At 39.8% G+C, this 25,575-nt stretch overlaps 1 protein-coding gene across 1 annotated transcript in view; it reads left to right on the top strand.

Annotated features, from left to right (window-relative positions):
• Positions 1 to 25,575, top strand: part of LOC143157278 (uncharacterized) — a 129,607-nt gene that overhangs the window by 59,492 nt on the left and 44,540 nt on the right. Inside the window, exons 8-11 of the mRNA XM_076332098.1 lie at positions 10,615 to 10,833; positions 12,678 to 12,930; positions 17,532 to 17,695; positions 22,862 to 23,021. Coding sequence (XP_076188213.1) covers positions 10,615 to 10,833; positions 12,678 to 12,930; positions 17,532 to 17,695; positions 22,862 to 23,021 — 796 coding nt within the window. The remainder of the gene's footprint in view (positions 1 to 10,614; positions 10,834 to 12,677; positions 12,931 to 17,531; positions 17,696 to 22,861; positions 23,022 to 25,575) is intronic.

The following is a 25,575-nucleotide window of genomic DNA, read 5'->3' as shown; positions in this document are numbered from 1 at the left end:
TTCTGTGAGGGTGCTGATGTCTTAGGCCAGCACACTACATAGACAGGTGAGACAATGCAGGCAGTGTAGATGCACAAATGAATGTGTTTTTTGCAGGGACTTGTTTGTAGGCAGAGCCTTCTTCTTGTATCCCAAAATCCTTTACCTACCCCTCTGCTTCTCATTATTCTCTGATACTGGTGTTTCTCATGGTGATGCTGCTTTGTGTTTTGGAGGTCATTTTGTCACACCTGGGATAGCAGTTTTGAATGTGTCTGAGAGGAAATGCCCCCAAAGAAAAACACAGACCCAGAGCACATTTTTATCTAGAGCACACAGAAAACACAAAATGAGTTTATTATATTACACTTTCAGTATGGCAAAGCAACATTTCTACCAGGAAAAGGATGGCCCCTGTCTTATTTGAGCTTATTTTTTTTACCCTGTTAGAGCTATGCGTTACCATGATGCTGTGCAGTAATTAGCAGGAAGTTTCAGGATTTCTTAGCATCAGGCAAAAAGGTTTGCTTCTCATAGCAAATGTCCCCTTTGGGAAGGAAATTTCAGATGAAGAGCATTTCACTGGATCAATAGATGACACCAACAGAAAAGGAAGCCTGCATTTGTCTTGCTGTGTCTTACATGCAGCTATGGGCAATAGAGGAAGGTATGTTATCTAGAGATTGTCTCTCATCAGGGGATATCCCTCAAACTCCCAGTGCAGCTGGCAATCATGCATTGATTTTCAAGAAACAAGCTGTGGCAATTTTTTAATTTCTGTTTTATACTGTGGAACCAGAGAAATAAAGCCATACCTTCACATTGAAAGAAAATTTGTGAAATTTCATTCCAAAGGCAGCCAGGCAGCCTGTTACAACACTACTTGAACACACAGCTAGTATCCATTGTGTCATATAGTATAACAAGCAGGAAAGAAAGTACTGCACAAGAAATTACACGTCCCTTCCCTTCCCTTCCCTTCCCTTCCCTTCCCTTCCCTTCCCTTCCCTTCCCTTCCCTTCCCTTCCCTTCCCTTCCCTTCCCTTCCCTTCCCTTCCCTTCCCTTCCCTTCCCTTCCCTTCCCTTCCCTTCCCTTCCCTTCCCTTCCCTTCCCTCCCCTCCCCTCCCCTCCCCTCCCCTCCCCTCCCCTCCCCTCCCCCTTCTTTTCTCTTTCTCTTCTTTTCTCTCTCTTTCTTTTTTTTAAAGGCGGGAGACCTGATTTCTGTAAACAACCCCCTAAAGGTACTCCCCTACCAATAACAGTCCACTGTAAAATAGATAAGATGCTCCATGTCTTGATCATAATTTCTATCATGGTTGACATTCTGGTCCAGTTATATCAGGTACATTCTGTGTAAGTCCTTTAGAAGACCGGGATAAAACCCTGCTGAATGCAGGATCATTTTGCCTTGGGGAGAGAGTTAGTCAAAGTGCACATAGTTCAAGGTGGATTTCTAGTCAGATTCTGCAGTACTGGGACCTTCCAAAAGAAATATTTTTGAATCAAACATAGCTCAGAAGGAATTAAATTAGTTCTTTAATGCTTGGTTTTTCTCCAGAGCCATCAACACAAATTACTTTCTAAAATAGGCAGCTAAATATAATAACGCAGCATTAAACTGAAAAGAAAAAGTTAATACTGTTATTATGTGATGCATTTTGTTTGACTAAATTGTATGGATAATATCCACCATAATTTCAGTGGTGTTTATAAAGACCTCTTAAAAAGATTTCAGTTTAATATTTCCTATAGCTGTGTTTTTTTGTAATGTAATTGAATTTAAGATATCTATACAGTATCTAAGTTTTCTCATCTTTATAACTGCTTAATGATGTTTTAAATATAATAGTATCCTAGAGTATTCTGCATATGCACCTAACTTTTTCTCCTTCCCTTCTTTTTTTTTTTCCTAAGGCTCTTAAATATTTAATTAAGCTGGCCTAACATAGGTATTTTTTCTTTCAGAAAACAGGTTTCATTAAAGCAAAAATGCTTTTTAAAATGCAGTGTTATAACATTAGTCATCTGCTCAAACCTGAGATTGGTCTCTTTCATCAAACCTTGAGGAAGAGTTCTTCCAAAATGGTTCGTTATAGCTACATTCAGACAAAGTATGCCCTGTAAATGCTCTAAATATTTCAGGTGATTTACTGTTTGTGAGATTTCTTTTTCAGAGTATTACATTTTCATTGTAGTTTTGCGAATTGCCTTATCTGGCCGTGTTTACATCTGCAAGGATTTATTTTTAACTGCATTCTAATTGACATTACCTGGGTCACATCGTACTTCACTCTCTTCGTGGGTTGCTATCGCTGCATTAAACTTTTCTGTGCATAGACACGTCGGTGCACAAAATATTAACTAAAAAAAGGTAATTGATATCAAGTAAAAAATTAATTCTCAATGTCAAAATTACTCTAAATACATGTCCTATTGTTCCCCCAGACTCCATCTGTTTTGCCTGCTTAGTTCTTCCTTGTAAAATTTGCTAGGAAAAAGGAAAGGTCATTTTTGTCAGGTCAGTACAGAAGCTTCTAGAGGTCTGACTTGGAACAACACTAATGGTCTTTTAGAAGCATTTTTATGTACAAGCTACAGCCATAGATTCACTTTTTTTCTTTAATCTTTATACCCATTTATTCCTATGGTGCATGAGTATTATAAATCTGCACATGAAGCAAACGGTGCATTCAGTTTAACAATCGACATCCTAACTCCAGCACCTTCACACATGTACAATTTAACTGTGGCAAGGGAAACAATGCAAGCATGCAGGAATTCAATTTCTGTTTCAGCCTGTTGCTGTGAAAAACAGATACAACTGAAGAAGTCAAAGGGCTTTGACTCGTGGCTTGTCTGTGTTTGTATAAGATGAAGTTTCATCACTGTGCAGCCAGCCAGAAAGAGGTCTTTCTGAAATGTGGGACCATCCTGTTGCAACGCGTCTCCTGCCCACTCTGTCCACAGCAGCCGTGAGTCTGTCGGTTCTCACTGAAGGAAGGTAGCTGTTTGACTCCAGCTGTACAGACCCACGCTCCTAGTGTGATGCTGCTGCTAATTAAGTCCAGGATGGAAAAGATCAAAGCTGTGCCTTTTTTTTCTTTTTTTTTTTTTTTTCCCCTCTCCACACCACAAGGCTGTTTCTTATTTTGAAGCTTCATTGCTCTCTGCTACAACGTTCACTGGAAACCTCACCTGTTTGCTTGGTAGAGTTTCGGCTGGTACTGGATTGCCATTTTAACTTGGCAACTTCAGAGTCTTGTTTCCCAATGGCCTGCCAGCTAAATTGGTGTGTTACAGATGAATGCACAGCTCACAGATGGTGCTTGAGTGTTTAGTGGCTCTCAGAATTAGATATGTATTTGGTCAGGAAGAAGATTACATTTTTCCTCCAGACAGAGCAAATGTCCTTGAGGTTGTTTTCTGTGTCAAGGTAGAAATGGTTCCACACATCAGGTACAGGGGACTCTCTTAGCTTAAGCAGGAGGACTACCTACATACATATGTATTTCTTTTTCTCCTGGGTAGGGTATGCTGTTACTATTAACATAAATGTAAAGTTTTTTATCTTGATTCGCCTGAACTTCTATGGATGTTTTAGGCCTAACATCTCTCCTCTTTTAGCCTTTCCTTTCCTCCTTTCCTTTCCTTTCCTTTCCTTTCCTTTCCTTTCCTTTCCTTTCCTTTCCTTTCCTTTCCTTTCCTTTCCTTTCCTTTCCTTTCCTTTCCTTTCCTTTCCTTTCCTTTCCTTTCCTTTCCTTTCCTTTCCTTTCCTTTCCTTTCCTTTCCTTTCCTTTCCTTTCCTTTCCTTTCCTTTCCTTTCCTTTCCTTTCCTTTCCTTTCCTTTCCTTTCCTTTCCTTTCCTTTCCTTTTTTCCTTTTTTCCTTTTTTCCTTTTTTCCTTTTTTCCTTTTTTCCTTTTTTCCTTTTTTCCTTTTTTCCTTTTCTTTTTAACCGAGATGAGCTTGAAGGTGTATTTATTACTCTGGTTGCCCTGAGTACATCTGGTTCTTCTCCAGGTCCTAAACTCTTTGTTTTATTGCTCATGCACAAGGTTGAGCATTCGTGCTTACTTACTGGTAGAACAACTTTACAGATCGTGCTGTGTTTGTTAAATCTATACCTCTCACATCCTTCCCTATATGGGTTATATATTTTTCTCATTCATTCATTGTCTTCTTATTTACTTAAAGCAGTCAGAAGGCAAGGAGTAGGGGAGGAGTTACATGCTTTCTTTTGCTTCTTGACTGGCCTTGTCATGTCACGAGGATGAACAACAGAGACTGTCTGCTAACTTTTGTTCTTTTCTAGAATGAAATATAAAGCAGAGCTTCTTAAAAGTTTTGAAAGCTGCACTCGAGTTTCCTCGTTTCATGTTTGTTCCCATCCAGAGCTGGAACCAGACAGACTGGAATATTTTAACAAAGTCTGTTCTTGTAAGGTTTCCAGATTGTTTTGCCAAGCCAACAGGCTCATGAAAATGCAGTTAAGCATGAAATAGGCAAAGTTTTAGTTGCCTACCTAAACTGCAGCCATGACGATAATAATTTGGTTTTTTGTCATTTTTGCTTTGTCATTGTCAGATGCTGCTCAAAGCTGAAATGTGTAAAGCTCTGCCAGCTCTCTACAAGGAACCACACTGTCTTCCAGCACTATTGCCACTCTGCTTAAATTTTGTGATTCCTCCTTCCTCCTATGCTTCCTTCCTCAGCTTGATAAGAAATCTTGCCTTGTGAATTTCTCGGTTAATTCCCTTAGGAAATTCTTAGTTAGCTAAAGGCAGACGATGGGCTCCCCTGCCAGCCTTACACCATTGCATAAAGGGACTGATGAGGACAGGAATCTGCTGTTGTTTGCTGATCTTCTGTTGTCATAAACTCTTTTACAGTGAGAGCTGAGTGTCCACCATTTTGGGCCTAGCACAGATGTATCCAGAGGTATATCAAGCTGTCAGCACTTCCTTCCCTTCCTCTTTAATGTACACATCTTGGCCCACTGACCCACAGTGTCCATCCCCCAGTATGGAAGAACATAGTGGTCCCTCCAAGGCAACAGCTGTGCCAGCATATATCCCCGTGAGCTTCCTGGCGTGAGTGGGTTGCAGAAAAAGTTCAACTGATGTGTTTCTTCTGGCTCCTGGCTATGCATGTGATGCAAACACACCTGGGCTGTTGCTGATCCAGAGCTTGCTGCCTGCTGGCCAGCTGCTTGTGAGCTGGCACAACCTGTACCTTGGAAGGAAATTGGCCACCATTGCCCTCCTCCTCCCCAGCTTGGTGGGGCAGCGTGGGTGTTGCCAGGTGCACTCACATACCTGTGTCATATTCTTTGCAGCAACCCAAAACAATTATTGCAGTTATTGGCTGACTATTTTTCCTGCTTTGCAAGGATGTTCAATTCCTAAAGCCTTCAGAGTTTTTGGATTTTGCATGCTTCTGGCAGTTTCTTTTTTCCACCACAGGTGCACCTGAAAAATAAACCTGTCATGATTTCCAGCATTTCTTTTGTACCATGATTTTGGATTTTTCAGCAAGCTGTAGAACAAGTTCTCCTATAAGCTTTTGTATGTTAAGGAATTATCTACTGTCCCCTCAGGTCTTTTGCCACCTCTCTTACAGCAGATAGGCCCTGTAACTGTTTGTGGTACCTGCTTTCTTGGTGTTTGGAAACTGAAGAATACGAAGCATAGGTGTGTCCTAGAAAGGGATGAGAAAAAGCAGTGTCTTCATCCTTAGCAAATGTTCTCCCCGGTTATAGTCACTTTGCATACAAATAAACAAAAAAGTAATATTTTATTAGGAATCCAGTGGATAGAATAATGGACTGTAACTCAGCAGAGCTCAGTTCACAGCTCTGCCGTTGGCTTATTGGGCAAAGTCATTTGTAACATCACCATACAGCCTGGGATAAAGACTGTCTCTTTGTAATGCAATATGAGATCTATAAAGGAAAAATATTATGCAGAAGGAATAATAATAAAATCCTTCTAATGATGATAAAATTATATGTTTTAAATATATGTTTATGTTGTGCACAGTGGAATGAACCGGATTCCATTCTGCCTCATGCTTCATCAGTGGTGCTGTTAACTGGTTTCCATTTTAAGGGCTACATGTATTAGTGTAATATTTTTAGCTGTACCTTCAGATACAGGTGTGCTTTTCCACTGAAAGTGACAGCATTTCATTGTAGTAACACTGGGCAGCATTTCCTGCATCTTCGTTACTGTTGATAAGCCATAAAGGATTTTAGGGCTAAGTTTTAAATACCTACCATTGATGGTGATGATGGGGAGGGGTCTTTTTTATTTGTGAACTGAGTAAATCCATTACACAGATTCTTGGGCTGTGAGGGCTGTGGTTCCCTGAAAGTAATTTGCATAAAGTCATTCATGTCTGCATTTGTTCTTTAAACCTTCTCTGGCTGTATGGGTAACATAAAACATTTATTTTGCCTTATTTTATACAATGTAAATAATAGATACATTCAGGACTAGATCCTAAATACCTCAGCTGGTATCCACCAATGTAGCTCTGGAACAAGCAGGGTTGCATCGGCTGAGAATCTACCCCCACCGTCAGCTGTAAGTGCCAGTCTTGGAGTGCATTATACAAATGTTCGCCGTAGTTTATCAGCAGCAAAGCTGTCACCCAACAGTACACACTGCCTTCTATCAGCCATTACTTTTCTGTCATCATCATCAAGTGTAGCTTAAGAGAATCTGTGTATCGTTTCTTTCCTTCTGAACAATTTCCATTGAAATAATTGACCTGCTTTTATGGTAATTCGGTCTCTGCTATTTGTTACTGCAGCATTTTGCAAAGAAAAATGCAAAACTAATGCCCTAGAACAGAAACATTCAGCCAAATTACTTACCAGTAATCCAAGGAATCATGGATAAATCCATTGCTCAAGTGGCTTCTCATTTGGAGCTTTATATAGTTTTCACCCAAGGGTTGAAATTTGGGGTTTTTGTGGGTGGAGGGGTTGATTTGTTTTTGAAAGGTAATACTCATGCTCTCTGCCCTAGAGCAACTTTATATAAATCTCTTCTGAAAACTGTATCTGCCAGCACTGTCACTCCACCCACGAGCTTTCACTAGTAACACCAGCTAAAAATATTTAAAGGGGCTGTTTCCACTTGTTTGGTGCATTTCATTTCGTGTTTCTGCCTCCTCCTTTCTTCATTCTTCAAAAAAGTCAATAAGAGATATCATTTAAGCCCAGCGTTTTGAAGTGACAACCAGTAAACAGCCTTGTACCATGATTAATGAGTACTCGGGAATAGTTTGCTGTAACTTACAAGTAGTAAGTTGGGGCCCACTGAATTTGTTTTAAAGGAAATGAAGAGATTCCAGTTGTGAGTCACTGAGTCACTGGATATGCTATATTTTCCACCAATTTCTATCACTGGCTGATGATGTTCATGTCAAGGTGTTACACAGTCACAGGGAAGTATAAGCTAGTACAGAAGTGACACTCAGAATCTGGACTGTCTGACAAGTTAAGCAGTAAGGAGGACTTTAATTTCCATTTAAAAGCTGGAAACAATGGTCAAGGAGTGTGATGAAAATCATGAAGTCTTTTAAAGAAAAAATGGTCTTCAAAAACCAAAATGAATCTTGTTTTGTTTTACCTAGTGGACATATTTTTCTTGATTTCTTGGACTTCCAGCAAGCTTGGCTTTCTGTGGAGTTTCTGGGCTGCTATTGCTTTTTTCAGGGGAAAGATGCACCAAAGTAAAGAGATCACAGATGTTGCCCTGCTGGTTTAAGCGGGGTCATTTGCCAGTGGAAGGTGTCTAGGGTTTGATAACAGTGAACGTGCTCTGAATTTTTCTACTTTACTTTGGAAGTTTGTTGAGTAGGTGGATTCCCATGGCTGAGCCAGCGTCTCAGCAGGGGTGACAACGCACAGACCTCCATTCTGCTCTTTTTCATCTTCATGTCCTAAAAAAGTGCAACTTTCTTGATAGCTCACAGGTGGAGGCATTAGCTCTATTTTGACCTCTTGGAAGTGCAAGTAGGCTGGGGAGCAATGGAGCGATGAAGGCACAGATTGAATATTTTCATTGCTGCCTAAATCTTAGGGAGGTTCGATAACCCCACTTTGTATCGCGTGCTCATAGTGCTTACGCAAGCAGCTTCCACACAATGAGTTACAGAGCTGGAGTCAGTGTATTCATGAAACTCCTGTGAAAGCACTGATTGCATCACCAGAATCCTGCCTCCATTAGGAGGTTACCTCACCTTCCCAACCCAGCATTTTGGTCACTGACGTTTCTCAGTGTTTCTGGTGCTCAAGACAGCTGTGAATGAAAGAGGACTCGGTATTTTCAGCACTCTGAGCTGCGCGCCCTCCTTCTCAATCTGTGTGTTGCGTTGGAGGAAGGATTTATGTCTTGAAACATTTTACAGGTGGTATATTGAACATGTCACTCTGGTGTTACTTGTTCAGAGGTAGCTTCATTTAGTAAACTGAGCCCAAATAATCTAGTAGCAAATGACTCTTACATGAAATGAGGAGGTGATCTCAATCCAGATTTTTGTGGAAAATATATGGTTACTCGTGCTCTCAGCACAGGGATGAAGATTGGCAGTGATCCCTATAGGATGTGGATTTCTGACATGAGCGAGGCTGGGTAGAACATCTATGTAATTCTGCTTGTTTGATGAAGGATGAGAAGAGAATTATGAGCTAAAATAGTATTCTTTTTTCTTTTCTTTTTTATTTATATTTTTTCCTTTTTTTGCACAAACTATTTGGTCTAACTAAAATAACTGTGTAGCTAATCCTACCCTATTAACTCTCTTCAAGGAGTGAATACCTTAAGAGTAGACTGTGATGGAAATTATTAAAGATGACAAAAATTTATTTTATATAAAAGGAAATGTAGTACAATCTAGCTTCAGAATTCAGAACATCCAGAATGCCATGGTTTTTTTAGTATGATACCACAGCCAATTATATTTCTTATTTTTCAACTTTCTTTGTCTTTTTCTCACACAAGCCTAGACTATGATTTCATAATGTTAATGAAATTTGTTGTGATGTTCCTGTAGGCTGCTGTGGGTAAATAATTACAATATGAGGAAGGTGATTAATGATGTGGCCCTAAGTCTGTAAAGTAGGACTTTGTGACTGATTAGGATATAAGCAAAGAGGACTGTAGTGTCTCAAAAAGCCCTTCAAAACCCCTGACAGATCAACCTATAGTCACTGCAAGGATCACCTGTCTCAGCCCAACAGATCCTTCTGTGAGAAGTTTTGGTGATTTGTACTTGAGGCCTTCTTGTGACCCAAAACCTATTTTTTGTGGTGTGTCCCTGACAACTTCTCCTCCTGTTCTTCAATCAATCAGGTAACTAAAGCTTGAGCCTTCTCATGAGAAAAGGTGCTAGCTGACAGCATGCCTTCTCCTACACAGGCATCTTGCTCAACACTGAGGGTCAGGAATAACATGATGCTAAGACTGGTCCCAAAATCCAGACCTAAGTCTGGTCTCAAAATCAGACCTATGGCTGGCAAGTTTGGGATTTTTATTTCTCCTGCTCATTCAAACCTAGACCAAATGCAGAATCCTTTTAAGTTTCTCCATGGCTATTTGCAGTTCTCTTTGTGACTGCTGGAGAAAGAAATGTACACAGCTATTTAAGAAATTCATATGTGTAGGCAGGAAAATGCTTTAAGAGTATGAAATACAGTGCAAGTATTGCTGTCGCTTCTTCTCCAGTCATATGCTACACTTTAACAACCCAGCATGTTTTCTTCCACAAAAAGATCTTTTTATTTCTGAACTTTCAGAAGCCTTAATCAATATAAATAACAGTTTGAGCATGATGACATCATATTTAGTCCTAGAGTTGTGCATCTCAGTTGCTTATCATTTAAATCAGTGGAAATAAGCATAGCAGTTACAAGTTTCAAAAGGTCAAAGAAGCTACTGTCTTTTCAGCTTTGAATCAGCTGAGAGACTCCAGTTTCTTGGAAACATAATGCCAAGGCTGCATCTCTGCATCTCATCTCTTTTTTTTTTTTTTTTTCCTCCTTTGAAGCAGTATAGTAATTAGCTTAAAGGGCAAATCACACCGCACTCAGTAGCAGAATACTGTACAGTGCAAGTTCCCTTCTATTTTCTCTCTCACTTGAAACTAGTTTAAAGAGAAGTTTTAGCCCACATTGTGTACTGAAATATTTGACTGAAGCTCTCTTACCCAAATGCCAGAAAGCTGTTTTTCAATAAAATGAATACTTTTTCAGTACAAATATGACAAGTTCTTTTACCATTTTCTCAGAAGGAAAATAAGTGATAAAGTGTTCCTCAGAGAGCAATTTGTGAGAAAATTAAAATCAAAATGAAAGCAAAAGACTTTTAAAAACTTTGTTTTAAATGTGATTTGTTGTTTTCTTTATAAAAATAGCAGCATGATTTCTGGGAGGAAGCCACCTATCATCTAGACTGCAATGGAAAAAACTGTTCCTTTTTTTTCTGTCAGATGCGTCGGTCAATCAAAAGTTACGATCAGAGTGTGTGCCACATTTGTCTGTATAGCAGGACTCTACAGTGTTTTAGGGACTGCTATTTCTTGTATGTTTTTCTGACCGACTCTTTGTTTTATTTCCATATATTTCCAGCTGCCGTTCTGCTGCTGAAGTGAAACTGTCCAGGCGGGTTGTCGAGCGTTTCCATTTCGTAGTATATGCAGCCTTCTCAGAGCTGGGAGCCACACACTGGCGCTCCAGGGACTTCTGGCTGCTCGTGCTGCTGGTAGTTTTGCTTTGGTTTGTGAGACTTTACCTGCATTATTTGAGCCAATGGCTCTTCCTTCAGACCATCTCTGTTCCTGTTACAAAGTAAGTCCTGCTGCCTTCTTTCTCTGTCGGAATATTTCTACAAATAGCTTGATTCAAAATGGTTCTTTCGCACTATGAAGAGAACTGACGACTAAGACTCGTGCTAAGGGCTCTGTATGCAAGCCCCGATAGGAGCCCCTGCAGAGACTAGGAGAACAAGGACCACATCCAGACTCCAGATGATCTGATATGTAAATGTGACCCTAACAGAAAGGTGAAGGTGTTAATAATGTAAATTTTCAACCCAGAACAGGATGTGTCTATTTGCGCATCTTGTGTCATGCCTACCTCTCACCCTCTGAGATACCCAGCAGGGTACAAGAATCATTTATCATTTTGGATCAAGTATTTCAAAATGCCTAAGAATTGCACAAAACTGAAGAAGCATTTATATCATGTTTGATGTTACCAAAGTTGATCTATGAGTAAAATACTTTGAAGAATTTAACTTTGATATATCAATTTTACTGTGAGGGCTACAATGGGTTGACATATTTTAACTATATGATACACTGACTTTAACTTGGGATTCAGAGCTCTCTAGAGAGTTCCAGGAAAATCATTACTTGTCATTACTTGACATGAAAAAAAAAAAGATGGAGAACAAGTCCACAAGGTGATATATACCTGGTTCTCCATATGTTGCTATGGGGTAGAGAATGGGTTTACAGAGCAAAAAAGATCAGTCATGTTTAGGGAAGGGAAGATTTCTCCAACAGAAACTTTTTTTTTCTTTTCTTCACTTTAAAGCATCATGCAAACCTGAATCAGTCAGTAGGAGCCAGTAACATGCAACTCTGTGACCTGTGTCTGCTGTGATAGTGGAATTATTGACTAAAATTTGAACAGGGTGCCTGAGCAGACTCTGGACAGCACTGGGTATTGTTAAGGTGGTCTTCTAGAGCTTAATGCAAAGCCAGCCATCTCTCACTTCTGGCCTTGCACAAACGAGGCGGGCTTAGCCAGCTGGCATTAAAACTTTTGGGAGGCCAAGCATCAAGAGTCTGTGAAAGCAAAGGAAACACAACAGAAGGAAGCAGCATGTGAGAGAGAGGTAGTCATGTTCGAAGCCACTAATCACAGCTGTCCTAGGCAGTCAACTAGATAAAGGATAATGTTCTCGAGCCAAGATGCCCTGGATCAGCATGCAAATCTGTAGCTGTGTGCCCGCAAAAGAGACTGAGTTGAGCACACTCTAGTCCCGCCAAATACAGTGGTAGCACTCACGAGTCAAAACTGAAGTGAGAATCAAACCACATCACCTTTACTCAGGAGCAAAATTTAAGCCACTTCGATTCGCTGGAAATATTTGCCTTAAATTTCAGCATCTGTGTGCAGCTGACAATGCCAGGCAGTTCCTGCCTCCTACAGCGCCAGCAAATTTGCTCATTGTGCGAGCTTTTCAAATCCCACCATCCCATGGTGGCAAGAGGGACATTTTCCGTCACTTTAGGGATGCTAAAAGCTATGTCTTCCTTGACACATTTTCCACTTTGTGGAGTGTCCAGCAGTGCTGCAGTATGCAGAGAGGAGTGAGCTCCTGGGGCCTGTGCTCATATTGGTGCTTCTGGGAGCCAATGTCTTCCTACAGCCCTGCCTGCACAGTCCCAAGGGCCTGGATGTGCATCCACTAAACTGAGAGTCAGAGGGCATCAAAGGACGCAGAGGCAGGAGGAGGAGAAAAATTTTATTTTTTTGCGTGGCTTCATACAGTTTTTGGTCAGAGGATTGTGACCAAGATAGGGATGCAACTTTACAATGCAACGTGCTGTATGCATTATTCTATGTTTTTTTAATGGTTTGCCCAGGAGCACAGACAAACTCTCTCTTTTGCTTATGTACAGATTCCAGCTTTTTCCTCACACTGTCAAACTGTGCTACCAGAACTCCTTGCTGCAGACCAGTGAAGAGTTGGTCATGGTTGTGGTGGGACCCCTAACCTTGAACGCAGGGCTGCTTCTTATGGTCCTGATCAGATGGGGCTGTCAGCAGCTGTTTGACTCATTCCCTTCCTTCTTGTCAAAGTTTATCATAGCTCTGGGACTCTGGACAGTGCTAGACCCCTTGGCAGTGTTCGTAGTGGATTCAGTCCTGGGGGTAAGTCACTTAAAATAACTTGGACATGAGACCTTGATGTAGAAGTGTGTTTTATTCAGTGAATCACTGAAAAATATGAAATTCCACCCCTGGCAATGGAACATGAAAGTTAAAAAGAAATTAAATAATAACGTTATACATTACCTTTTTATTAACAAAATTCCCATCTAATGGAGTCACTGTGTTTCTGCATAAAATTAAAAGCACTGTACAAGCCATATACGGAAATAAGAAAGTAAATCCACCACTGGAATGATTGCATCTGCTTTGAAAAGGATTACTGCAATTTTGGATGTTAATGGAGATGGGTTAATGAGCAGTCCTGATTATTAGCGCTTCAGATTTTTCTAAGTGCTGAAACAGACAAACTGAAAAAATAGCAAAACCAAAAGGAGAGGTTATCGTGCACTTTTCTGACATGCAACGTAGGTAACATAACTTGCTGGCACGCCTAAAAAGACTTTTGAGATTGAAAGACAGACATCTTTAAGGAAACAGCTTCACCACATGTAAAATTATGAGAGCAAAGCTCTCGACTTTATCTGTGCCTACGTATGCACTGTGTAGCTCATCTGTGCTTTGATGGCTGGGGGCTTTTATCATGTCTGAGGTAATGCCTGGCCTTCCAGAACATGCGTTTCAGATTTGGCTCTCACTGTGTAGGTGACATGGGGTCCTTCTGATGGGTGCAGGGTGCTGCAAGCTTTTCTGGGGGCGTGGTATTGCTGTTCTTCTGCCCTTGTCTGGCTTTCAAAGAGATCTTTGTTTCTGTTGCTTGCTCCAGATCCAGTAGTAATCCACAATCCTTGCTGTGGATCAGGTTTTCTCAGGTCTCTTGGTTCCTCATCCACTAACCTGTGCTCTGCTTTTAAGAAGTCCTGTTAAAAATGTGATTTTCCACTGTTTACATGCTGTTTCCCATTGCAGTGGTTTTGAAAATTAAAAATTTCAGCTGTTCAAGAAATTTAATTGGAGCTCACTTGGGAGGTAATTGCAATATTTTAAGCATGTGGCAACACAGTGTAATATTCACTTGGACAGACTTCTGGGGTTTTTTTAAATTTCATGGTGTAAACCATGCACAGAATTGAATTTTAATTGTAATTATTCTGATGATGAATTGTTTTCCTAGGAGAAAAAGGGGTATTTCCCCAATATCCAGGCTAGAAATATTTAAATATTTAAAAGGCTTCCCCCTCCCCCCAATACTGGTGTATTCATAAAAACTGGAGGAAAGTCTGAGGTCTGCCTTGTCTTTCCCACACTTGCATTGAGAAAATCATTGCCGTTGACTTCAGTGGAATTGTGTTCAGTTTTAGTCAGACTGCATTCATTACCAATTTCAAATAGGGCTTCTTTGCTTGGTCAGAAGGAAACATGAGATACGAATAAGGTAACTAAGTTTTTCATTACAACGTTAAAAAAGCACAGCGCTCTCTGTACCTCATACTGAAAATTTGGCAATTTTACCCACCAAGATTATCTTTGGTAGAAACTCATTTGTTCAAATATTACACAATATACTGTGTGTATCCTTTCCAAAATGAAACTATATCTCTTACATGTGTTTTCGTTATTGCATTTGAATTTTTTTTTTTTCTCCTGGCATTCTTTCAGCAGCTATTTCAGATTTACTTGCCAATATATTTTAGATCAAGCATTTTTAAAATGTTGTGTTGCGGTAATATGAGTTATTTTAGTGCTAGAATATATTTTAGTATCCTAAATGGCCTTAATACTTGAAAGATGACAGCCCTGGAGACAAAGGTTTCTCTGTTTACTAACTGGGTTTTTTTTATTATTAAGGGAAGACTAGAGAGCCAGTTGCATGTTTGGGGGGTTTCAACTCATAGTTCAAGATACTCTGTCAAATGTGTGATTCCAGGCTTGATTTACTATCAGCTTGTAGAAGGATGTTCCAGGGGTATGAAACTTCCCTATCATTTTGGAGAATCCAGTTCTAGTTCCAGTTCTGCCAGAGCTTTCCCAGGACCAGTCACTTGGTCTCTCCGTAGCTTGTAAAATGCAGAGAGTAACATCTCTTTAGCCACATGGATACGTGTCATCATAAAAGAGACTGTGAAGTGCTCACATGACCATCACTCTGTGGTGTGATAAATACCTAAGACAGATATTGACAGATACTATTGAAACAATTTAAAATGAAGACACCTTGTCTCACCTCAAAGATCATGTCTTTGAGGACCACAGAAGGATTAACACAATCTCTTTGTTAGAAAAAATGGATAGAAAGATACACTTGCCCCATGCCATTTTTGCCTTGCCAGAAAGAACTGCTTGATTAAGAGAGAAATTTATTCTTACTTGCCATTCAGACTTTTGCCTCTCTGGAGGCATGTCAGGATGTGACTGCTGTGCAGAGGATTTTCCTTGGTAGACAGTCTCTTTGGTAAGAAAGTGGTGGAGGCAGACAGCTTTTTTTTGCAAGAAGAGAGGATAGAACAAGGAGGTAGAACAGAACCAGGAGATAATGTATTTTAACTTTTTTGTAAAGAATACGGACAGATCTGAATTAGTGACTAGTCTTTATATGCTATTACCTTTCTCCTGGGACTTGTATTTTCCATTACAGAAACTTGGCAGTGTTGCAAAGGGTGGAGAGAGAACAGAAATATACTCAAGAATCTCAGTCTTTGTACAGCTCATCATTGGACTTGTAATTGTCTTGTCTTTATTATGCATGTCGCTGCAAAGGTAGCAAAAAATGGGGAGGAAGTTTTGACTCTTCCTGAGTATTAGTCCAGGCAAGTTGCTTAGGAAGGTGCAGGTTTCCTGAAGCCTAAAGGTCACAGACTCCCTCTCTGAATGATAAATACTGGATGTTTTTGGTGGTGCAGTTTCACATCCTTGCAAAATGTGTTAACATGATTTAATAGGGATATGGCTGTCATTGTCTCACTTTAAAAAGAAAAAAGTGAAGAGAGGAATTTATTTTAGCTCTGAGCAGTAGAAGACCCATGATATGTAGCTGAATTCTTCTAAATTGATCCAGCAGAGGGCAATAATATGTCAATACAGTAGCTGGTTCTTAAGAACCAGATATGGAAAAAAAAGGAAAATAGATTTTTGGAAAACCTTTTTCCATGTTTTACTGGAAGTATAATGAAACAGAGTGCTACGAAACCTTCAGGATTCTTTGTGAATCTTTGCAAAAATACACAAACGACCTTACTCCCAATTAAATTACTATTTTTGTTCTATGACTATTAATTCCTTACCAATATTTAGCATGCTAAAGATTTGTTTCATCTTCAGTAGAATGAAAATAGTTATACATGTTTATTCGTTTACAGAGCAGTTGAACATAAACTATTAATAGCATAACTAAGTAGGGTATACGACAGTCATGTACCTTTGGAGAAGCTATTAATGATACAACTTAAGGTTGCTACTTGGTACAGTTAAGAGGTATTTTTAATTCCACCACAGCAGTGGGAGTACAGTACAGTCAGACCCCTTCAGAGGTATTGGTCTCATTGTGTCTCTCTTTCTTCTCAGGAAAGAAAGAAATTAAATGAGAGCTATATCATAAAATAATGCTGATACTTTTTGGTTATTCAGTGTTACAGGCTGTTCTTTGTGGCTTCCCAAACTGGACTGACTGGACACTAGGAGTGGGGGGTGAAGGAACTATCTGATTTTCTGACTTAAAACGTTACAGACAGACTTGAATAATGCATGTACATAAATTAAAATGCTGCTTCATAAGGGGGAACTTGTCTCTTTTGCACTGAAAAAAGGTCAACCCCTTTGGGCAAAACTTAACAAAACCCTGCCGGTGTCCCCTGTTGATCTACTTGCAGTTGCTTTCTCCATTTTTCTCACCTCATTGGTTCTCAGTGAAGTTTTTTGAATCCACTACCTTCTTTGACTGATGCTGTTGTTTGCCAGGCTAGTGGAAAAGCTATCCTAGGTGTCAGCTAGCAACACATGCAGATGCCCTGATACTTCCATTTGGCATTTCAGATAACATGATGGTTACTCTTGTTTTCCAGCGGTAGCACCAAACACTGACTTGATCTGAAATCGGGAATTGGTGTGTATACATCCTCCAAAGTGCACATGTTCAAAATAATGTAACATGCTGAGTTTGGTAGGAACCAGCATTTTTCTTGTGACAAGGGCAAGTCATTTTGAGACTGGTCAGTTTGGAATTATGCATTGGCACAAGTGTTTTCTGCTTACTCAGCACTCCTAAAAACAGTAGCATAAATCATTCAATATTATGCCTCTCTGGTCATTGAAATAAGGCAAATTTCAGCCTTCTTCCCCCTCCACTTCCCCTGAAATATGCTAACAAAGCTCACATTGAGTATTTTCACTGTGACATGGGTTTTGTTCCATAAGCCACCTCTATAGGGTAGATTTTAATTGTACTAAAATAAGCCAGAAAATAGTTTATTTCACATCTCATGGTTAATTTCAAATTCTGTGTAGCAGACTCCTAAGTTTCAAGTTGTGTGCCACACAAATTATAGTTGAATCCTTCTTATAAAGAAATTCAGGTTCTTTTGTGTCTATAGGTAAATAGTCTAATCAGGTTTGGCATTTTCTTATGTTGATTTTTTCCCCCATGACAGCGACTTGGGAACAGTGTAGAGAAACCCATTGCTGATGCTGCAAAGCTCTACTGGGTCTTTGTAAGAGCAGAGGAGTCAGGGATTCCTGGTGCCTTAATCACTGTGATGCTTTATACAGTCCTGTTCATCATCTCATCAACGGTGTTGTACCTGTACTTCTTAAGGTATGTCTTTTTATCTCATTATTCCCTTAGGAGCTTAGGCTCAAGCCCGTTCTCCTGTAAGATAAAATAAGGTGACATGAAAAGACATATCAACGTCACATATCCAGAGCCCAGAATTGCAGACAGTCAAGGAGGGGGTTAGCTCCTGCTTAGCTTTTAATGCACTGGTATTTGGTGGGCACAGCGAGTCAGAGAGGGAGCCACTTATTTCCTCAACAGGAACACAATTGATATAATGATTTTTCATAGAGTCTAGGAGCCTCTCTGTTCCTTTGGCTTCAGACAATGGTGTCTGTGTCAAGGGTTTAAGCTCTAAAGTGTGTGTACCTTTCATCTAGGTACTTTGGAAGACATTGCCTTTAGTCTTCCAAGCAGGATTTTTGTGAGAAATAGGAAAAATTCAGAATGGTGCATATGGTGTGAACTGCAAAATCTGAGTCCGCAGTGGCTCCCAGAGTCTTACAGCCTTTTGATGATACAGGATTTTTGACTTGATGTGACTGAGGCTTTAACCCACTGCATGACATGACTTAATCCAAATAATTTTTCCATGACTTTAGCCCATTATCAATATTCAGTTCATCATGAAATTTGACCAACTACTTTTCTTGCACCATTAGCTGTACAGTCAATAGGGACAGGTGTGGGACACTGAAATGAATGAGAAGATAGGTTGTCTAATGTATTGAATGAAAAAGTGTATTTTCTTTTTTTCTGAGTGACTCATCTATAATGCAGTATGGATTTTGTACTGGCCTTTGATTCACCCAGTGATGAACATGGAGTGGTGGCAAGCACCAATAAAAAGCCATACGTGAAGGCAAGATGCAGGCAGGTGTAAGAACAGAAAAGCTCAGCGTACGCCCCCCATCTGACAGAATCATCCCTCAGTCTCCTTCCCACAGACTGTTGCAGCAGGCAGAAAAAGATAAATGGCAATCTAAATTTCTGCAAAGTATTTCAAAGCTCCTGCATTCCTGGAAGCTGTACACAACTCCAATGTACTGGTAGTCTAGTTAATTAGTTTTTGAGATGTTAATGCCTTCTTAATCATTGGCTTAATAGTTTTGAATAGCTTCGTAAGTTTTAGCTGCTGTCGTTTATTACTCAGGAAAATTAATTTAAATTAAAACATTTGTAAGGCAGGTTTTTATGAGAATATTACCAACATCTTCATTGTCTGGGGAACAGGTGCAAGATCGTCAAAGGTTCCTTTCCTTCTGGATCAATTTTCCCATAATGTTTTCCAATAAAGGGGTGGGGAGAGAATGTTACTAGGGGAAAAAAGTTGTCTTAGTACGACACATTTTAAAAATGATTCATAGCAAAGTACAAAAGCAAAGGGAAGATAACAAAATCTGTTAGAGTGCATAAGGTCTTTGAAGTTCTTTGCTTGATAACAAAAAGAAACACTTTGAATACTGGAGTCTGTGCAGAGTAAAGTTATACTACGAGCTTCTGAAATTGGATCAACTTTTTCTCTTCCTTGTATGTCCACAGCCCAACACAGTGGGAACCTTGGACCTGGCTAGGACTCTTGAGCAGCACATTGGCAGTCCACTAATGATAGCATTAAAACCTTTTAAAATGTTTTTAAGGGAAGAATCTTTGCAATTCATAACATTGTTTCCTGAATATTGATATAACAGCATTTGTTTTCAAGAGAAAATAGTATTATAACCAAGGCAGTAGTATGAATATGTGTGAATATTTCTTGGGTATTATATCTCAAAGACATTCAAATGTAATGTTGCTTGACTCATAAAACATATATTTTTTACACAGGCATCCACAACATCTTTCTTTTGTAAGGTAAACCAATATAAATATTGAGGGATGTTTTCTGTGTCCTAAGACACCCAGTCCACAGGGAAGACTTTGGCTGTTGGATGGTGGAGTTGGTGGTCCAGCTGTTGGCCATTGGTTAGAATTACCCAGCAATTTGCCATTTAACAGAAGCGTTCAGCAGAGTATAAAAAAGGGACAAGAACAGTGAACCCACCAGACCACCAAAGAAAGTAGGGGAAGTGTCTGTTTCTGCCACAGCTAGAAAGCTTCATGGTGGCACTGATGAACAACCAGGAAGTGAATGAAATCATGGGCAGGGGATAAACAGCAGTAGGCATCTATTTGTGTCTTTATAAAATAACATACCTCAATAAATCTGGCTCCCCTTGGGTGTCTTGGGAGTCTGTAGTACATCTAGCATGGAGAGATATTTTAATTACTTTTTGGAAAAATGAACTGGCACTGGTTACAATTCCTTCATTTTAATTCCACTAGACATTAGAAACAGTCAGAAATTTGTTGGTGAAATGTTTTCTGTATTGTGAGAAAATGCAGACCCATCTCAACTAAAAGTGTCTGCTGGAAAGAGTCTAAATTTCCTGGTATTGAAATATTTTTTTGGGAAAAGCTTCAAAAAGCTACATTTTTCAATGTTAACAGCAAAATTATTTATATATTTTTTACAGTTGTTTTCCAAAAAAGTATGAGAAAGGCTCAAGCAAAGATGTAATAAATTGTTTTAAACCACTCTACCCTTCAATTTTTGGTTTGTGTAAATTTTTGAGAAATCCATTTTTTGATCTGACTCTGGATAGCAAATAATTTCAATGTTTTCTGTTCTTTCTGATGAATAAATGAACTTGTAAGTATTATACTGGGTCTCATATCTCTAGAAAATAGCATCTGAGTTTTGTTTTGCTCTTTATTGCATTAGCAATAGAAATTATTAGTCATATTTATAAGAAGCCATGTTAAGATACAAGAAGTGTTTTATTAGTTTTTGTGCCAAAGAAAAGAAATTAAAGCAGGTAACAGGAGCAGGCTGAGTACTTTTGGGCAAAAGGAACAAAGCTGGAAGAGAGGCTTCATGATTCTTAATTAATTCAAAGTTAATTGTATTGTTTATAACCATGTGCTTAAAATCTTCATATAGAAAATGTTTATGGCAGCAAATAGACAGTAATTTAACTGCATTAAATTTTACTTCATTTGAAATTAGAATGTTACATTAAGTGAGCTTAAATAAATGGCAAGGTCTTTTTCTTGTTTAGCAAGATAAGTGGCAAGTCATTTAAATTGCTGACCTGGAATTTCAAAGACGAACACCATAGAATATTATTGTTTTAATATGAGCGGAAGGCCAGAAAGCTCACCAACTTGATTGCTAGTTTTTCAACTAAGCACAAGATAATTCTAAGTTATGAGTCAATGTTTGCAAAAATGTATCTATTGTGTTGAAAGAATATCTAATGTAGATCCAGGGATTAAGAGACTAACTTTTCTTTGAAGATGCTGTGGAATCTGGAAAATTACTCTGTGAAGGGTATTAGTTATTTTTAAAAAATCTTCTCTTCTGTAGCATGTTTTAAGATACTTTAATATCCTACTCTGTCTTAGCACTGATTTGCATTTCACACTTTAGAGCTTTTTCTGTATTTCTTGTAGCAAGTTTGTTTATATTCCAAGGACTACCTACATCTCGATTAGGTTATCTTCCAGCTGCTCTCCTTTTTTGATAAGAGAATCCCAAAATGACATCTTGGAAACTACAGCAAATTTAGGGCTGCAGCTTCAAAAAGGAATGTTTCAGAAAGGAAGGGTGGGGAAAAAAGTACAGAGAGAGCCTTTGCAGCAAAGCGGGAGATATAAGTCCCTAATCTGATGTTGAGCCAGGCTGACAGATTTCAGTATCAGAATAGCTACTCCATCACAGAAACTCTTGGATATAGAGCTTGACCCTAAGGTTCATATTCCCCTTTGAAGAGAGAGCTAAAGCTCCTCCTGAGGTCAGGTTGAAAAACTGTCTGTTGGTGCGTCTCCTTATTTCTGTTCCACACTAAATCTCAGTTGTGGGCAAAATTGTACTAAACAGCTTATTGAGTGTGCTTCTCTGCAATTACTGTGTGCACTGTAAGGTGAGATGTAGAGCTAGTGCAAATGTGAACTTCATTCTGATTTACTTAAACAGGCCACTGCCCTCCGCCCGCACACGCATTGGTTAGCACATACATGCCAATATAAGACCCAAGAATAAGGATCAGCCACAAGAACTGTGTCTAGTGTTGCTGTACATGAGAAGGATGAGAGTTCAGAGGGTCAAAGGAGTTGTGCCTGTGCTCTCTCTCCCACCTGCCAAGAAATGAAGGACCTGTACAGCCCCACAGAAATCTGGGCTTTTTGTTGGTTGCAGTGCCACACAGCAATCCCCACGCTTCTCATGACTACCCAGCCAGTCTCTGGAAAGGACGGAAAAGCTGAGACTGGCACCAAGCAATGGCTGAATTGTAATGAAGTATTAGCTTGGAAGAGGCTACAAAAGGAAAGACCTCAGTTCAATATCCAAGATTGAGGTTCCAGATTTTCTGATCTTTATTTTCTGAACCCCTGGTTTTGGAATAAAAGTAGAATGAGAAAGAGATGAACTTGAAGAGGTTCCATTTGAATTAAACAGCAATGTTTTGAAGTTTTAAAGTTCATTTAAGGCTAAAAATGTGACATTAGGTTTTTCCAAAAGCCTCACAATATTTCTTGGTTTCACCTACATTAAGAAATACCACACAGCAAGCCTTTCTTGTGGTAGAAAATTTTACTGCGTAGTGCTTATTCAATTCCCTACCACAGCACAGAAATGTCATAGAAAAACAAAGCCAACAAATGAAATGAACTTTTCTAACATCAAGAGAAGTTTAGATTGTATAGACTTCAGGCTTGGGGTTGAAAAAAATGGTGAGTAGTTCCTTTCTATATGATGTGGTTTGCCCGTTATTGAACCCTGGCACAGCAGGACTTCCATTCATGCCTAACTGAGGTACTCCATGTAAGCACTGGAACTAGTTACCCAGCCCAATGTTAAGTACAGACATTGGACATTTCTGAAGCAAAGGAAGATCAGGATCTTTTTGGGAAGTCAGTATCTTGAAATAATTAAAAGAAATTGCAGCTTAAGTTTATGTGATTTGATTCAGGTATTGTAAAGTCTCCAGAGGGCTGCGGAGGGTTTTATGTTGGAGAACTTGTGGGAAAGAAGCTTCTTACTCATGGGTAGAGAATATAGTCATGGCCAAGCTTTAGAAGTCTACAGAAGGGTAAGACACCTTTTTCTTTTTTGCATGAAGAGTCCTGTCAAAGAAGAACCAAGTGTGTCATTCCTATCCTTAGGCTACATAGTGAAGGTTGGCTGTTGGATGTATTTCGACGCATTCATGGTGAGGAAGGCACATTCTTCGTTCCATTGGACTTGGAGATTTCCAATCAGGAGCTGAGCTACATTATGAAGAGGGCTGAGCAGTGGAGAGGAATCAACGGTGAAAGACGGATGGTGAGTGGTGAACAGAGTCTCCAAAAGGAGTCTGTGACATACTGGTCCAAATTAATGTTTTGTATTCCTGTGTATTACCTAAAAGAACCTAGATATACAAGAAAATTTTTCTTAGGGTGCTTCTTTGAATGGAGAAGCTAAGAAGCATGTTCAGGAGAATTTTGTGAGAAGGTTGTATGTACATGGCCTGAACATCTTGAGGGGCTACAATCTGCTTAGTATCCAAAGGCTTAGCGGCATCATTGATGTCAAAAATTATCTATGCCATCTGGTGATTCTTGACTGGATTGTAGAGGCTTGCTACTTGTTTAAATGTCAGTACCACCCCAGATAATTTCTCAGCCAGCTCAGCAAACTGGGAAGCTCTATGGACAAGTCGACTTTGCTCCCTGCAAGGGCATGGATGGGGCTGCCCTGAGGAGGGGGTGTAAGTTTGGTGAGTCAGATGTGATAGCCATGCTCTCCTTCCTGGCCCTTTCCTTCCAGGATTGCCCAGGGGAGTGGGCTGAGTTGGAAATGTGTAGGAGGAGGTAGGAGAAAAGCTCTACTTTAGCTATCAAAATAATTCCTCTTCCTTTTCCATTAAGCCACTAGTCTCTAGTCCCATATACAGACTTTAAGCTGTGATGTGCAGGAGATGTATCTGTGTTTGCAAAGAGTCCAGTGTTGGGGATGCCATCCACAAATGAGGCTTCTGGTCATAATTGCTTTCAGAGAATTGGAAATAACAGAAGTAACATGGTCAGTAGTCTGTGAGGGTCATTGTCTTCCTTCTGCGAGGGACGTTTTCCTCCTTGCTTTCTAGCTTTGCATCAACATTATTAATTCCCATAGGACTATCTTATAAAACAGCTCTTGGACAAATGTTAAAGTGCTCATCAGTTGGATTTATACATCTATGAGTGCCTCTGTGCACAATGCTTTGTTCAGTAACTCTCATGCTTGAATATAAAAATGAACAGACTTAAGATAGGAAGGAAATTAGTCCTCTTAAGTTTGTATGAGTTGTTTGTTTTGTTTTCTTTTCTAACCCGCTGGAACAAGTGATTTCAGATTAGGGTCTGCAGGTTTTTCAAGTCCCTATAGCTACCTCTGAAAGATCAGCAGTTTATATAAATATATAGCCTCAGTTGTCACTGCTATAAACATCTGGCACAGCTGTAATTGTTTTCCACTTTTTTTCATGATGACAGTCTGGACCCTGAAAGAAAGATTAAAAAGGTGAATGTGCCAATTGAACGAAAAAGCAGATACTCAGTAAGCTTAATTTTTGTGGGAAAGTGCAGAGCACCGCATTGCATTTCAACAGAGGGGAGGAAAAAGGTATGAACGAGTGAATGTGCTACCACAGCCACCTGCCTCAGACATTCCCACTTTTTATACAGATAGCACTTACTGGCTTTACTCCAGTAAGCAAAATCACCCTTTTGTTGCACTCAAAAACTTTCTACAGTAAGTCAAAGCATAGCCACTGATGATTGGTTTCTGTTACCTTTGTTACATGTTAAGTAAGGTCAAACAAAGAATATATATAGTGGACCCCATTTGACATGCCAGGACTACCAATACCATGTGGAAAAAGTGGTGGATAAGGCAACTGCAAACAACTACTTTTCTGTTTCAAGTACTGAATACATTTCTAATGATATTACCAGCATATCATTTCTGGCAGCAGTACAGAAAGGGCTGGGGGGGGGGGGGAGGGGAGGGAAAAAAAGGGGGGGAAAAGAAGGAGAGGATGGAGGGTAAAGACAAATGGAAAAGAATGGAAAGAAAAATTACTTCTCTGTATACAAATAGTCTGCCCCTGAATGGAAGAAATATGGATTGTCATAGAATCATAGAATAGTTTGGGTTGGAAGTGACTTCTAAAGGTCATCTAGTCCAACCCCCCTGCCGTGGGCAGGGACATCTTCAACTAGATCAGGTTGCTCAGAGCCCCGTCCAACCTGACCTTGAATGTTTCCAGGGATGGGGCATCCACCACCTCTCTGGGCAACCTGTGCCAGCACTTCACCACCCTCATTGTAAAAAATTTCTTCCTTATATCTAGTCTAAATCTATCCTCTTTTAGTTTAAAAACATTACCCCTTGTAAACAGGCCCTGCTAAAAAGTTTGCCCCCGTCTTTCTTATAAGCCCCCTTTAAGTACTGAAAGGCTGCAATAAGGTATCCCTGGAGCCTTCTCTTCTCTAGGCTGAACAACCCCAACTCTCTCAGCCTTTCCTCATATGAGAGGTGTTCCATCCCCCTGATCATTTTCGTGGCCCTCTTACGGACCTGCTCCAATAGGCCCATGTCTTTCCTGTGCTGAGGGCTCCAGAGCTGGACGCCGTACTCCAGGTGGGGTCTCACCAGAGCAGAGTAGAGGGGCATATCCACTGCTATAATAAGACATACTTCAGAGGGCAGAACATTGAAAAACATGACCCATACCTATAGACATATGTAAGTGCGTAGTTTTGTTCCCAGTATGCAGCTTGGCATGTATGAAATGCCATATTGAAATGTGAGTACCTGATCTTGCTCTGAGATCCTTTAAAATGGACCCAGC

The sequence above is a fragment of the Aptenodytes patagonicus genome, chromosome 2 (assembly GCF_965638725.1).
Source record: "Aptenodytes patagonicus chromosome 2, bAptPat1.pri.cur, whole genome shotgun sequence".
NCBI classification, from domain to species: domain Eukaryota; kingdom Metazoa; phylum Chordata; class Aves; order Sphenisciformes; family Spheniscidae; genus Aptenodytes; species Aptenodytes patagonicus.
This window is presented reverse-complemented; position numbering and strand designations above follow the sequence as displayed.